Genomic DNA, 14,838 nt, shown 5'->3' with positions numbered 1-14,838 from the left:
CACCACACCCGGCCCACACTGAGTTTTATACATTGATCTTACGTCCTGTCATTTGAGTGTTCCCTTCATATTGTTTTAAATAAATATTTTTCACTCTAAGTGTTAAACATCAGGCCTTACGTTATTTTACTTCCTTTTTACACAAAAGCTACACCAAGAGGAAGGCAAACATTTCAACCATCTTTTTAGAAAACACTTGCTTCAGGACAATAACTCATAAAAAGTCATTAATAAACAAATTTCATATATTCCACTATTTGTGCTATAGCAAGTTTAAAATGACCACTTAGCAAACTTAAACTTATATTTCTGAAGCTAATAGGAAAAGTGTCTCTCTGCCTCCTGCTCTCTTAAAATCCCTGTGGCAAGAGTACGCCTACTATAAGGGTTGGCCAAATCTAGTCTACCACCTGTCTCTGTAAATAAAGTTTTACTGAAACACAGCTATGCTTATCTGTTTACATAGCATCCATCTATGGCTGCCTTTGCCCTAAAACAGCAGAGTGGAATAGTGACAGAACTGTGACCTGCAGAGCCGAAAATGTCAAACCCTGCTCTCGGAAATGCTAGATGAAATTTGGGGAAAGCTGAATTACTTCTGTGTTAATTAAGGAGAATTAATATCCTAATACATAGTGCTACAGACTGCTTCTGTTCCCCCCAAAATCCATATGTTGAAACCTAATCTATGAGGACGCTTGGAGGTGGGTCCTCTGAAAGATGATTAGGTAGTGAGTACAGAGCTCTTATGAATGGGATCAGTGCTCTTATAAAGAGAGCCTGAGAGCTCTCTTGCCTCTTCCCCCATGTGAGGTTACAGAAAGAAGATGGCTGACTATGAACCAAGATGCAAGCCCTCACCAGACACCAAATCTGCCAGCACCCTGATCTGAACTGCCCAGCCTCTAGAACTACGTGAAATAAATTACTGTTGTTTTTCAGCCCCCCAGTTTATGGCATTTTGTTACAATAGCCCAAACTGGCTAATACGATACTGTATCGCTAAATATTCTTTTCTGTGTCTCTGTTATTTCAATTTTTTCCTCAAAACTTTCAAAGCATATATAAAAATACAGACTCGGAAAAAGCAATGATTTCTCAAATAGATTAAGTGTTAAATATAAATTATCTAGATATGGATCAGAATAATAAAGCATAATATGAGCATTAAAGGGAGCTACAAAAATAAAGTTTATATTATATTAAAATATTTTCATTTACGCATGGGATCTGTTACAGAAAATACAACTACACTCATAAAGCAAAAAGAAAAAAAGATAAAATCATAAAGCAGCGACATGCAAGAATTTTAAAACTGTTAAGTACCAAAGTCCAAATGCTTCATTTTAGAGATTTAAACCCTGCATACTCATAGAAATATAGTCCATATACCTGCGGTCCCCAACCCCTGGTCCATGGACTGATACCAGTCTTCGGCCTGTTAGGGACCCAGCCGCAGAACTCTGTGGGCCACCCCATCCCCAGTCCCGTGGAAAAATTGTCTTCATTAAACTTAGAGGGGAGGGCCCCACACAGAAGGAGATGAGCAAGCAAATCTTCATCTGTGTTTACAGCCACTCCCCAAAAATCGTCTTCCATGAAACTGGTCCCTGGTGCCAAAAAGGCTGGGGACCGCTGACATATACCATGTAAAACTAGACTGAAGGAAATAAACAGATTGCATTATACAAAAACAATAACTTTGAACAACACATAGGAATGCTCGAAGTCCCATCTAGTGTATTTGGGTGAAATTCTTAAGGTCTGACCCATTAAACATTTTAAATTAATGTAAAGGCCTAAGAGAAAAAAAAGAGTATATATAGATAACAAGAGAAAATAAGAATAAGAAAAAGTCAAACATAAAAATACATATGAGTATAAAGTAAAATAGAAGAGAGCTAAAAAAAAAAAAAGAGAGATCAAAATACACTTTTTAAATTAATTATCCACCTGGTATTTATTGCCAACAATAGCAATTCATATGGCAAATGCTTGCTTACCCTAATTTGTTCCATTAATATTCCAACACTGAAATTCTATTTTAAATATCAGCAGCATATATATAAGTAGCGTTTTCTCCCTGAATATTTACTGCAAAAGAGTAACATTACTAATTTTATACAACTATATGTCTCTAAAGCAGCATTATCCAACAGAATTTTCTGCTCTGATAGAAATGTTCTCTATCTACACTGCCCATGTAGTCACTTCCTGAGCACCTGAAATGTGGCTAGTGTCAGTAAGGAACTGAATTTTAAACTTTAATTAACTTAAATTTATACAGCTATTTGTGACTAGAGGCTGTCATGGTGAACAGTGCAGGTCTAAAGTATTATAAAGTTAACTTCACAGACTGCAATTCCCTTTCAGAAAAAGAAACAATTTCTTATTACTAGACATGAATTTACTAATCTTCCAACTAAAAGCATTACTTTTGCTTTAGGCAGTAGTATATAAATCCCCTGTTTTTAGTAATCTAATTAGGCTTTCCTTCTACTATACAGAGTAAAAACATATCTTTTTCATCAGATATTTATTGTAGTATCACTTTGAACCTGTCATCTGTACAAGATTTTAAAAATAAGGTCACAATGGTATAAAAATTGCTTCATCTGAAACACCAAAGTATTCTTTCTTCTCTTTTAAAAATTAAAATCAAAACATCAAGAACCTGCAAGTGTTGGTTTACATAAGAAAGAGAAAAGCCTGTACAGGCAGTGTCAATAGAAATTGAGAAGACAGCACATTACAACAGAGGAGGTGACTGACAATGCCAAACACAGAAGACGCAAAATAGAATGAGACTCAGAAAAAAGATAATCAAAAGCTATAAAGTCTGATTCCTTATGTAAAACTCTCGTAGCCATATGAGCTTAAGAATTCAGAAATACAGTGCACATGTCATACATCACATCTCAGATATTAAGGATCAGCCCAGCAAGATCCGCTGGTACACTCTGTCCTTGGGTTTTCAACCAAACACATTTTACCCATCTCTATTCCCAAATTTCTATCTCTGGCCTAGCTATCCCACTCTAACTGCAAGTCTACATAACTACCCAGCTCCTATATGTCTTACAGATACCTTAAAGTCAGCATTCATTTACTCAGCAAAAGTTCACTGAGAGTTTACTACATACTAAGCACTGTTTAGGGGCTGAACATATATCCACTTGAAATGCTCTGTCCCCTTAACATGCTCCCCACTTGCAGGGCTTCCTACCTCAGAAAACAGTGCTTCCGTCTAGCCTACTGTTTAAACCAGAAACTTAGACCTCATTTACTACCTGCACCCATCAATCATTCAGTCCTTCGAAACCTCTCTCCAATCTATTCACTTCACTCTCTCTCTCCACTGCTATCAACTACAGTACCCAGCTTTTTTGGCACCAGGGATAGGTTTCATGGAAGACAATTTTTCCATGGACTGGGGGTGGAGAGGTGGAGTGGCATGGTGGGGAGGGGTGTAGGTGGCGTGGAGCTCAGGCAGTGATGTGTGGCCCCCTTTCCTAACAGGCCACGGACTGGTACCGGCTGCGGCCCAGGGTTGGGGACCGCAAACCTACAGAACTAAGTCAGTGCTTATTAACAGGAGGCAATTTCACTCCCCAAGAGACATTTAAAAATATCTAGAAACATTTATGGTTGTCACAACTTGAGGGGTACTATTAGCATCTAGTGGGTAGAAGCCAGGGACAGTACTAAATATCCTACAATGCAGGTCAGTCCTGAACATCAAAGAATTATCTGTCCTAAAATGTCAACAATGCTGAGGTTGAAAAACTCTGCTTTAGATAAACAGAAGAGTGATGCATACCAATGATTTTATTTTTGTATTTATGACAATTCTTCTTTAAAAAGTTATCACAATTCAGAGTTATTTTTGGTATAATAAATAAAATTCCATTTTGATCTAATTCTATTAAAGTTAAATATATATTTATATGAGGACAAAGTAAACACTTACTTGTGCATGTTTTCCACTCCTATTATGATCATGATACAGTAGGAAACTCCACTTTGTACAAGAAAATGTAAGGCATACCTATAAAAAGTAAGAACATTGTTAGAAGAGGGATACCCAGTCACAAACAAGTCGAACTAATCTTAGGTTAAAAAGTACTTATGTACAATATAGAACATTCCCAGATAAAAATAAGGAATAAAATCTCCAACATCTAAAATTCTGTGCATACCCTGGAGAGGCCCCAGAAAACCTGGAAAAATAAAATCAACCCCTAAAGCCATGCTCAGTGCCCCAGCATTCCACGTCTCCTAGCTACAGGAAAGCTGTGTGGGGTTATGTGGCTCAAGGATTACAGCTTTCTTCATACCTCAAGGCACAATGATAAAAAAAAAAGGAGTAATAAATATGGATTTCAGAATAGTCCTGAAAGAATATTAGTTGTTTTCCCAAACTAATATATCTAATATCAGCTTTGTACTCTGTCTTTATCTTAAAACAACACAAAGTATTAAATATTAGAATTTACTAAAAACACAGGTACACTCAAACCTATTTATTCTCAAAACATGGTTGCTCCAGCCAAATAAACTTTCTTGTATAAATCTAGTCATTCATGAATTTGTTGTAATGTATCTACAACACATTCTGGCAAACATGACACAGTATTTTCTAATAGTTTAATATTCTAGAAATCCACCATCAAATGAGAGAACTAATTTACCCACTCATTTCACAAAATTTAGACAGAACACGATTAGGATGTCTGGAATTAAAATCAGCCAAAACTATCGTTGAGATTATGTGTATGCACACATATACTCTTTCAATTTTCTTTCCCCTTTGGTGATATCAACAAATTGATGATAAAATTTTCAAATCATCATGCATGACTGAAAGTATTAATAAGGATATCAATATATGATTAAAATTACTTTCAAATCATTATGGAATAAACAGGTACCTTCAACATAAAAAAGTTATTTAAAATTTTGGACACTTTTTTTTCTATAGCAATATTATGTATCAGTAGCAAGCTCCAAGGCAGGCCTGTAGAAGAAACTTATTTTAGCCACTGTACAGAATATGTCAGTCTGCCTGTCTCCACCCCCGCCCCAAACATACACAACACACACAGTGAAAACCATGTTGGCCTGGAGTGCCAGCACTCAGAGGACTATGAGGAAGCAGAAAAACCTATGACTATAAATGGAAACAGAAGCTAAGAAAAAAATATATACACTTTTCAAATTAATTATCCACCTCCCATTTATTGCCAACACTAACAATGTGAAAAAGGACTCCTAGATACTTTTAAGGGCTATTTACATTGAGAGTAGAACTCATTAAAGGTGCTTAAACAAGAAACCATTTCTGAAGACTTGGGGAGAAGGTGGAATTCTCCTTTTCTATGAGTAAATTTCTTTGAAATATGAAGAATCTTACTTCTCAAACAATGCTATGGTGCCTTATATCACCTTATGGTGCCCATTCTCCTGGCATCACCATTCAAGTGAGAAGCTTGGCCATCTTTTGGATGCAGTACAGTAGTACTTGGGCAACCTCCTGTTGTGTAAGCCTTTCTTATCGTGACAATACAAGATTATCAGTAGAGGGTGGATCTGCATTCACCTGTTTCATTGACTTCCATGAAAAGCATCAAGTTGCTCTTCTACTCTTCTTTGTAATCCCATTCTGATCTATTCTACTCGTCCTCCTTGGTAAAAGCCGCATAATAAATACATAATAGCCACTTACGATTTTTTAGGATTAAGAGATAATACAAGAAAGTATTGACTGGGTTATCTAACACACAGTAAACACTCAACTAACAAGCATTATTGAAAAGTAAAAATTAGAGACAGAAGGTATCTTAAAGGTCTATTACAATCCAACCTTTATCATTTCAGAGTTCAGAAAACTAAGGTCATATACTTAGTACTTTAATTAACATTAAAACTCAAGTTGTTTCTAGGCAATTTTTCCACTGGCTGATTTTTCAAGGGATAGAGTGGGGTAAAAGGGAATCCCACAGACTGTGTATCATAATCTCACAAGCCACTTAAACAATCTGAAAATAAAAGAACACTTTATCATAAAATATCAGTTTGTTTTTGGATATCACATTTTACTTATTTTGAATTTAAAATCACACTAAAGGCAGATATAAAGTTTATTTTTAGCAAAAAGAGCACAAGTTTAAAAAAAAGATTGAACCTCTTCAGTTGTTCAATTAATCTTTACTGAATGTCTACTTTCTGAAAGACACTATACTGGACATTGGAAATATTAATACAAGAGTCAATGAGACAGTTTCCATCCTTGAAGAGCTTCCAGTAGAGAGAGAAAGACACAAATAAGAAGGGGCTTCAATACTGAATAATAAACGCTAAAAAAGAGACTGAATACACAAAAACTTCCAATCTGGATCACCAACTGGATGATGGTCATAAAAGATGACTGACCCAGAGTAATTTCCACACTTACAATGACAAGCCACTCGGCTATGCTCTTGCTATAGTTTTACAGATTTTAGGCCTCACAGTAATCACTGTTTCCACTTCACAGCTGAGGAAAATGAAGTTAAGAGGGGTTGAATAACATATCCAGAGTCACATGGCTAACAGAGCAAGGAACCCAGACTGGGATGCAGGCCTGTCTGACTTCAGAGTCTAAGCTCTATTCCAGGCCTATATTGTTATCAAGGACGTTTTAAATATATAAATAAAAGTATAAATTAATTAGCAGTTAAAAGAAACTTGCAGATGATAATTTTAAGAAAAAAAGGTAAGACTAAATACAAGTAGGTAAAATGATCAATTACAGGCAGACCTCATTTTATTGCACTTTGCTTTACTGCACTTGCAGATAGTAAGTTCTCTCCAAATCGAAGGTTTCTGGCAATGCTGCATCAAAGTCCGCACCATTTTTCCAACAGCATGTGCTCACTTAGTGTCTGTGAGTCACACTTCAGAAATTCTTGCAATATTTCAATCTTTTTCATTGTTATTATTATATCTGTTATGGTGATTTGGGATCAGTGATCTTTGATGGTACTACTATAATTGTTTTGGGGCATCACAAACTGCACCCACATAAGACAGTGAATTTAATTGATGAATGCTGTATGTATTCTGACTGCTCCAATTACTGGCTGTTCCCCCATCTCTCTCCTTCTCTTCCAGCGTCCTTATTCCCTGAGACACAACAATATTGAAATCAGGCCAACTAATAACCCTACAATGGCCTCTAAGTGTTCAAAGGAAGGGAAGAGTCCCACATCTCTCACTTAAAATCAAAAGCTAGAAATTATTAAGCTTAGTGAGGATGGCATGTCAAAAACCAAGACAGGCCAAAAGCTAGGCCTCCTGCACCAGTTAGCCAAGCTGTGAATGCACAGGAAAAGTTCTTGAATTAAAGTAAAAGTGCTACTCCAGTGAGCATACAAATGATAAGAAAGCAGAACAGTCTTATTGCTGACATGGAGAAAGTTTTAGTGACCTAGATAGAAGATCAAACCAGTCACAACATTCCCTTAAGCCAAAACCTAATCCAGAGCAAGTTCCAACTTCTCTCCAATTCTGTGAAGGCTGAAAGAGGTGAGGAAGCTACAGAATAACATTTTGAAGCTAGCAAAAGCTGGTTCATGAGGTTTAAGGAAACAAGTGGTCTCCATTACATAAAAGTGCAAGGTGAAGAAGTAAGTGCCGAATGTAAAAGCTGCAGCAAGTGATCTAGGTAATTGATAAAGTTGGCTATACTAAACAATAGATTTTCAATGTAGACAGAATAGCCTTCTGTTGGAATAAGATGCCATCTAGGACTTTCATAGCTGGAGAAGAGAAGTCAGTGCCTGGCTTCAAAGCTTCAAAGGACAAGCTGACTCTCTTGTTAGGGGCCAGCAGCCCCTGGCTTTAACTTGAAGCCAGTACTCATTGGTCATTCCAGAAATCCTAGGGCCCCTTGAGAATTATGCTAAATTTACTCTTCCTATGCTCTATAAATGGAACAACCAAACCTGAATGACAGCACCTCTGTTTGCAGCATGGTTTATTGGACTAGTATAAGGCCACAGTTGAGATCTACTACTCAGAAAAAGATTCCTTTCAAAATATTACTGCAGCCGGGCGCAGTGGCTCACGCCTGTAATCCTAGCACTCTGGGAGGCTGAGGCGGGCAGATCGTTTGAGTTCAGGAGTTTGAGACCAGCCTGAGCAAGAGCGAGACCCCGTCTCTACTAAAAATAGAAAGAAATGATCTGGACAGCTAAAAATATATATAGAAAAAAATTAGCCGGGCATGGTGGCGCATGCCTGTAGTCCCAGCTACCCGGGAGGCTGAGGCAGAAGGATTGCTTGAGCCCAGGAGTGTGAGGTTGCGGTGAGCTAGTCTGACACCACGGTACTCTAGCCCGGGCAACAGAGTGAGACTCTGTCGCAAAAAAATATATAAATAAATATATATTACTGCACACTGACAGTGCACCTCGTCACCCAAGAGCTCTGATGAAGATGTACAATGTTGTTTTCATGCCTGTTAACACAACATCCATTCATTAGCCTATGAATCAAAGAGTAACTTCAATTTTCAAGTCTTATTATTTAAGAAATGCATTTTGTAAGGCCATAGCTGCCATGGATAGTGATTCCTCTGATGAGTCCTGGACAAAGTAAATCGGAAATCTTCTGGAAAGCAGTCACCATTCTAGATGCCATTAAGGACATTTATGATTCAAAATACCAACACTGACAAGAGTTTGGAGGAAGTTGATTCCAACCCCTCATGGATGACTTTGAGGGGTTCAAAACTTCAGTGGAGGAAGTAACTGCAGACGTGGTGGAAACAGCAAGAGAACTAGAATTAGAAGTGGAGTCTGAAGATGTGACTCAATTGCTGCAATCTCATGATAAAACTTGAACAGATGAGGAGCTATTTCCTATGGATGAGCAAAGAAAGTAGTTTCTTGAGATGGAGTCTACTCCTGATGAAGATGCTGTGAACACTGTCAAAATGACAACAAAGGGTTTTGGAATATTACATATTTTAGCTGACGAAGCAATGGGAGAGTTTGAGAGAATTGACTCCAATTTTGAAAGAAGTCCTACTGTAGGTAAAATGCTATCAAATATAAACACATTGCATTCCACAAAGAAATCTTTTGTGAAAGGAAGAGTCAATCAATGTGGCAAACTTCACTGTTGTCTTGTTAAAAGGAATTGTCACAGTCACCCCAACTGTCAGCAACCACCACCCTCCCCTGCCTAATCAGTCAGCAGTCATTAACATAGAGGCAAGACCCTCCATCAGCCACTCTCGGAGGCTGAGGCGGGAGGATCGCTTGAGCTCAGGAGTTCACTTGAGCTCAGGAGTTCAAGACCAGCCTCAGCAAGAGCAAGACAAGCCTCAGGAAGAGTAAGACCCTGTCTCTACCAAGAATAGAAAGAAATTAGCCAGGCAACTAAAAATAGAAAAAAAATTAGCTGGGCCTGGTGGTGCATGCCTGTAGTCCCAGCTACTTGGGAAGCTGAGGCAGGAGGATCACTTGAGCCCAGGAGTTTGAGGTTGCTGTGAGCTAGGCTGATGTCACGGCACTCTAGCCAGGGCAAAAGAGTGAGACTCTGTCTGGAAAAAAAAAAAAAGACCCTCCACCAGCAAAAAGATTCTGAAGGCTCAGATGATCATTAGCATTTTTTAGGAATAAAGTGTTTTTTTTTTTTAAATTAACAAATGTATATTGTTTTCCTAGACATAATGCTCTTGCACACTTTAGACTATAGTATAGTGTAAACATAACTTTTATATGCACTGGAAACCAAAAATATTCATGTGACTCACTTTATTACAATAATCATTTTATTCTGGTGGTCTGGAACGGAACCTAAAAATATCTCTGAGGTATGCCTGTATATTTACAGAGTACTAACATGTTTTCCAAAAGGAAGGTAAGAGCAGATATGATTGCGTTTGAACCTAAAAACAAACTGCTGAAATTCAAATCAAAAGAATATTTTCCCATTAGCTAGTTCCAATTACCAGAGAGTTATTTTACACATGGTATAGAGGCATAAACTATCCCTATTCCCAAAGAAAGAAATACAAAAAGATTTCTCCTTTAAGAAAAGAACAGAGAACTCATTTTTAAAAACAGAAATCCTGGTTATCATGTATAATTTGAAACACTTAGGACTGCTTGACATTATAACACAGTGTCAAGCCAAGAAGGCTTCAAAGCAGAAGACAATACTTCCTCAGTAGAAGATTTGTAAGCAAAGAGATTCATCCTCATCTTTGATAGTACCAACATGTTACACAACTGTAGGAGATACTATTTACATTTTAATCTTCTCTCTGTTTCTACAGAGCACAAAGCCAATGGTGTCCCCTGGAGTTGGCCAATCTGAACTACAAGCCTTCCCCAACTCTTCTTGAAAACATACTGCCCAAATATATTACTGAATATGAAGTTATTTATGGATGAAATGTATACACTTGGATACGCTTCAAAATACTCTTGAAAAAGTGAGGAAAGGATAAAATATGAATGGTAAAATTTTAATAATTTGTTGAAGCTATGGGTAATGGGCATATGAGGGTTTATTATATTATTCTTTGTAGTTCTGTGTCTGAAAAACTACTTAATAAAAAGTTTAAAAATATATACACTACCCCATGGCATGACTTATGAGAAGTTTAAACAGTATCACCTGAGATACCTAAAAAAACTTTGATGATACAAATTTGATATTGAGAAAGCAAAAGACCATACTTAGATCTTACTTAAGACATCATATTTAAATCTCAGTATTAAACCCTTACCTACCATGGGCAGTGCCTGCCAGAGGTAGTATGGTAATATGGTAGAGATTGAATTAAGTTACCCCTAACAGATTTTTTCACAAGTTTCTAGGACACATTTGCAAGTACCAGAGGCAAAAATTAGATTAAGAAATAGTGTATTCCAACCCTCATAATAATCAAAAACATCATAGAACAAACACAGAAGTATTACCAAAGTCCCACAGATTCTACACCCACAACAAAAAACTACTAAAGCACAGACCAAGTGAGTGCATTTTCATCCACTCAGGGAATTTTCATCTCAAACAACAATGTGCAGTAGAGCAAACCTAGAAATCCTTATCTGTGAGTGGGTAAAGATCAGAGCCAGGGAGCAAGCAGCATGAAGACTCACTCAGGAAGAAATCACAAAGAAGCACTTCCATTAAGAGTCCTGCTGCCAAGACAGAGAGCTCTTCTCCTGACTTCTTGTCATGCACAACCACAGTGACCTTTAACAAACAGGGGGTATATAGTATTTCTGTAGTTAAAGCTCTCAGGGTGGTCCTGACAATTGAGAAAGGGAGCTAACTGAAGAAAACACATACACTGTCAGAAGGGTCAAAATTAAAGCTTTCCATCCTAAATAATTCTTCCCCACCAAGAACAAACAAATGAACCAAGAAAAGGCCTCTTTTCACTAATGGTAAAATCTAAAAAATGGCAATAGAGTTCTATCTATGGGCTTTACCAGACTCTTAAAAGCTACCTGAACAGAAAAAAAACAACCAAACAAAAACACATTTTAAATTGTTTATCTGCCTTAGATTTAAAAAAAATATATGCAAAATAGGTGAATAGAACTACTCATGACAGAATAAAATGTCTCTATATCCTTTTTTCATCTGTCCTTTTTCATAAATTATAAATGGTAAATCCCCTTCTAAGACCATACTAAAGAGAGAGCCCATTCCCCATCTTTTATTTATTCCCCTTCTTTAAAAACAAAGTTGACCCTGAGAGAAAACTTCTTAAATAAATATAAGAACAAAACCCTACATAATGTATCTTTCTACACACTCAATTCTCAAATATATCCAAAAAGTCTTCGTTTTAAAATGATCGAAATTACTTACCATCCAAAGCAAAAAAGTGCAAGATAAAGGCCCAAAAGGGTAGCAACTACATGTCTTATAAAAGAGCTAGTTTTGCTTGAACGTAGATAAGTTCGAAACCAAATGGCTGCTAGCAAGGCAAAGAGTTGGCACACTACAAAGTTGACCTGTAAAGAAAAATTAAAATTTTATATTAGCAACACAGACACAAATTTTTCATTTGATGTTACATTTAAATTCCCAGGACAAAAACAGCAAGGTTATATAAAATTAAGATCTTCCAGTTTACAAAAAATGAAAACAAATATCAGGTGCCTTCCCAGGGATGAGCCTCCAGGTCAAAGTGATAGGCCAATGACCAATACTGTCTGTGTTACACCTGGCAGGGGCAGGTGGTGTCCACAGGTAGCTAGGGGGGAGCGGGAGAGGCAGACAGGGATGGGCACCTGGAAGAAACTGGTTTGCAACACAGAGACAAAAAGCATGGCACCCTGTAGTTAAAGGAAAGAGAAACTAGTCAGTCTTAAGGACTGAGGCAACCCTGTAAGTGGTGGAAAAGAAGAGCCCCAAGTTTCCTCACAAGGGATGGGGAGGCATCGAGCTCCTGGAGCTCCCCAAGACTAAGGGAAGAGGAGGCCTGGGATCTGGTGGGGTGTACGACCTTCCCAAGGTAAAGTGAAGGGGAGCCTGCTGTGGCCTAAACATGACCACTGTGACCAGCGGGAACCAGACGCTTAGCTCTGAAGGACCTCAAGGATTGGCTGGGGGGTGGGGGGAGGGAAGAATGGTAAGAGATGAAACAGCCTTTAAAAAGCCCAAGTCTACCAATGTCAATTTTTAAATTTCCTCATAACTTTCTAGGAATGACACTACTGTTCACTTGCAGAAGAGAAATACACATTGGTAAGACTGCTGCTGCTCTTTTCTGGCCAAGTAAAAAAGCTGAGAATAAGAATCTCTGATCGTAGGTACTAGATAAAAATCTCGATTTCTCTTATGAGACATATTCTCATAGAATGTTAAGGAAAATATGTCTTGAAATCTATAAATAAAAGAAAAAATCCAACTGACACTAGGAAACTACAAAAAACATACATTTAAAAAGTCACTGTTTCAGGCACCTAAATTATAACAAATCACACTATCTACATGGAAGAAAGATCCTAGAAACAAGCAGATATCTTCACAGAGATTATCTCTGCCTAAAGACACAGACAAGTATGTTTTTTCTTGCATTACAAGGAGAAAAACAGTTGAACATTGTTGCACATTGCCTAAGAAACCACTGTTCTTTTGAAACAGACTCAATACAAGAAAAATGTCTAACAAGTCCTAGCATTTTTTCCCTCCTAAAGGGTTCTAAAAGTCTTTTTAAAAAGTAAGCAAAAAGGAAAACATTGGAAAAAATTAGTATTCTTGATATTAATAACTACTCACATCTAGTATATGTTTCTTACAGTTTAAAAACTTTTTTCAAGGCTGGGTGTGGTGGCTCACACTTATAATCCTAGCTCTCTGGGAGGCCAAGGCCAGAGGATCGTTTGAGCTCAGGAGTTTGAGACCAGCCTGAGCAAGAGCAAGACCCCGTCTCTACTAAAAAATAGAAAGAAATGATCTGGACAGCTAAATATATATATAGAAAAAAACTAGCCGGGCATGGTGGCGCATGCCTGTAGTCCCAGTTACTCGGGAGGCTGAGGCAGAAGGACTGTTTGAGCCCAGGAGTTTGAAGTTGCTGTGAGCTAAGCTGATGCCACAGCACCCCAGCCCGGGCAACAGAGTAAGACTCTGTCTCTAAAAAAAAAAAAAAAAAAAAAAAACTTTTTTCAAATATCTCTTAATTTCCTTCAAATAGTTCTTAATTTAATTAACAGATTATGTAGATAGTATCTACTATGGGCAAAGCATAGGAAATCTAAAAAATGCCTAAGTACTAGCCCAGATGACTTTAGAATCTAACAGAAAATGCAAATGTATATACAAGGAACTTCAATTTCAACATTAGTACCTTTTTAAAGGTTAAGTAGAAAGTACTTTAAGAACACCACAAAGGAAAGAGCCTGAAGGGGTGATGTCACAAAGTAGGTGACAAACAAGCTGGAGCCAGAGCAGTAGTTCCTAATCCAGTTGATCTCTACAACCTTCTGAGGAGATTCTCTCTCCCTTTTTCCATATTTGGATATTTATATAATATAAAACAAAATATTTAGAAGGATTCTAGGACCACACACATATAGGATTTTATAGAATATTTGTAATCACCCATTTTCAACATTGTCATCTTTCAAATCAAGAAAATGAGATCAGGCCTCACTCCAGACACTGAATCAAAATCTCTGTGCGAGTAGGCCCAAAGTCCATATCTTCAAAAATAAATAAATAAATACACGGGTTTTTAGAATCCTCAAGGTACGAGAAGCACTATGTTGGACAGTAAGGGAAAGGGCAATCTAAGGAAAAAAACATGTGAAGAAAGCACTTGGACATGAAAGTGCAGATGAGCACACTGTGGGCAGGAATGGTGGGAGATGAGGTTGAATGGGGGCGGGTTCAGAAAGTGAGGGGTTTTGTATTAATACGTCATGCTAAGGCATTTATAGTTGAGTCCACAGTGATGAAAAGCCATTGAAGATTTTTAAAATAAGAAAGTGATACGATCGACCCTCTACCTCTACAAAGGAAGGAACTGAACAAGGAGTGTGTAGAGCAGGTCAGGAGGCTGCTGTCCCAACCTCCTTGAGCAAGCAGAGCCTGGAGCTGCTGGAGGAGAGAGAGGAGAGGGCCAATTCAAAGAGCACTTGGTACTGGAACTGTCAGGGATGGTCCCTAGACAAGGAGATTGAGAATGGAAAAGGCAACAAGTCGTTGATGGATGATGACAACGTTAATCAAGACCAGGAAATACGGAGAGGAAGAGCAGTTTCAGGGGCAGGAATGATCTACCCGGGTATGCTTAGCTTGAGAGTGCCCAAGCAGACA

General features: G+C 37.8%; 1 protein-coding gene across 1 annotated transcript in view; it reads right to left on the bottom strand.

The window, feature by feature from the left end:
* The window catches only part of MBOAT2 (membrane bound O-acyltransferase domain containing 2), a 125,642-nt gene that overhangs the window by 62,404 nt on the left and 48,400 nt on the right, over nt 1–14,838 (bottom strand). Inside the window, exons 2-3 of the mRNA XM_069494795.1 lie at nt 11,881–12,026; nt 3,971–4,048 (exon numbers count right to left, since the gene is read on the bottom strand). Coding sequence (XP_069350896.1) covers nt 3,971–4,048; nt 11,881–12,026 — 224 coding nt within the window. The remainder of the gene's footprint in view (nt 1–3,970; nt 4,049–11,880; nt 12,027–14,838) is intronic.

The sequence above is a fragment of the Eulemur rufifrons genome, chromosome 19, assembly GCF_041146395.1.
Source record: "Eulemur rufifrons isolate Redbay chromosome 19, OSU_ERuf_1, whole genome shotgun sequence".
Taxonomy (NCBI): domain Eukaryota; kingdom Metazoa; phylum Chordata; class Mammalia; order Primates; family Lemuridae; genus Eulemur; species Eulemur rufifrons.
This window is presented reverse-complemented; position numbering and strand designations above follow the sequence as displayed.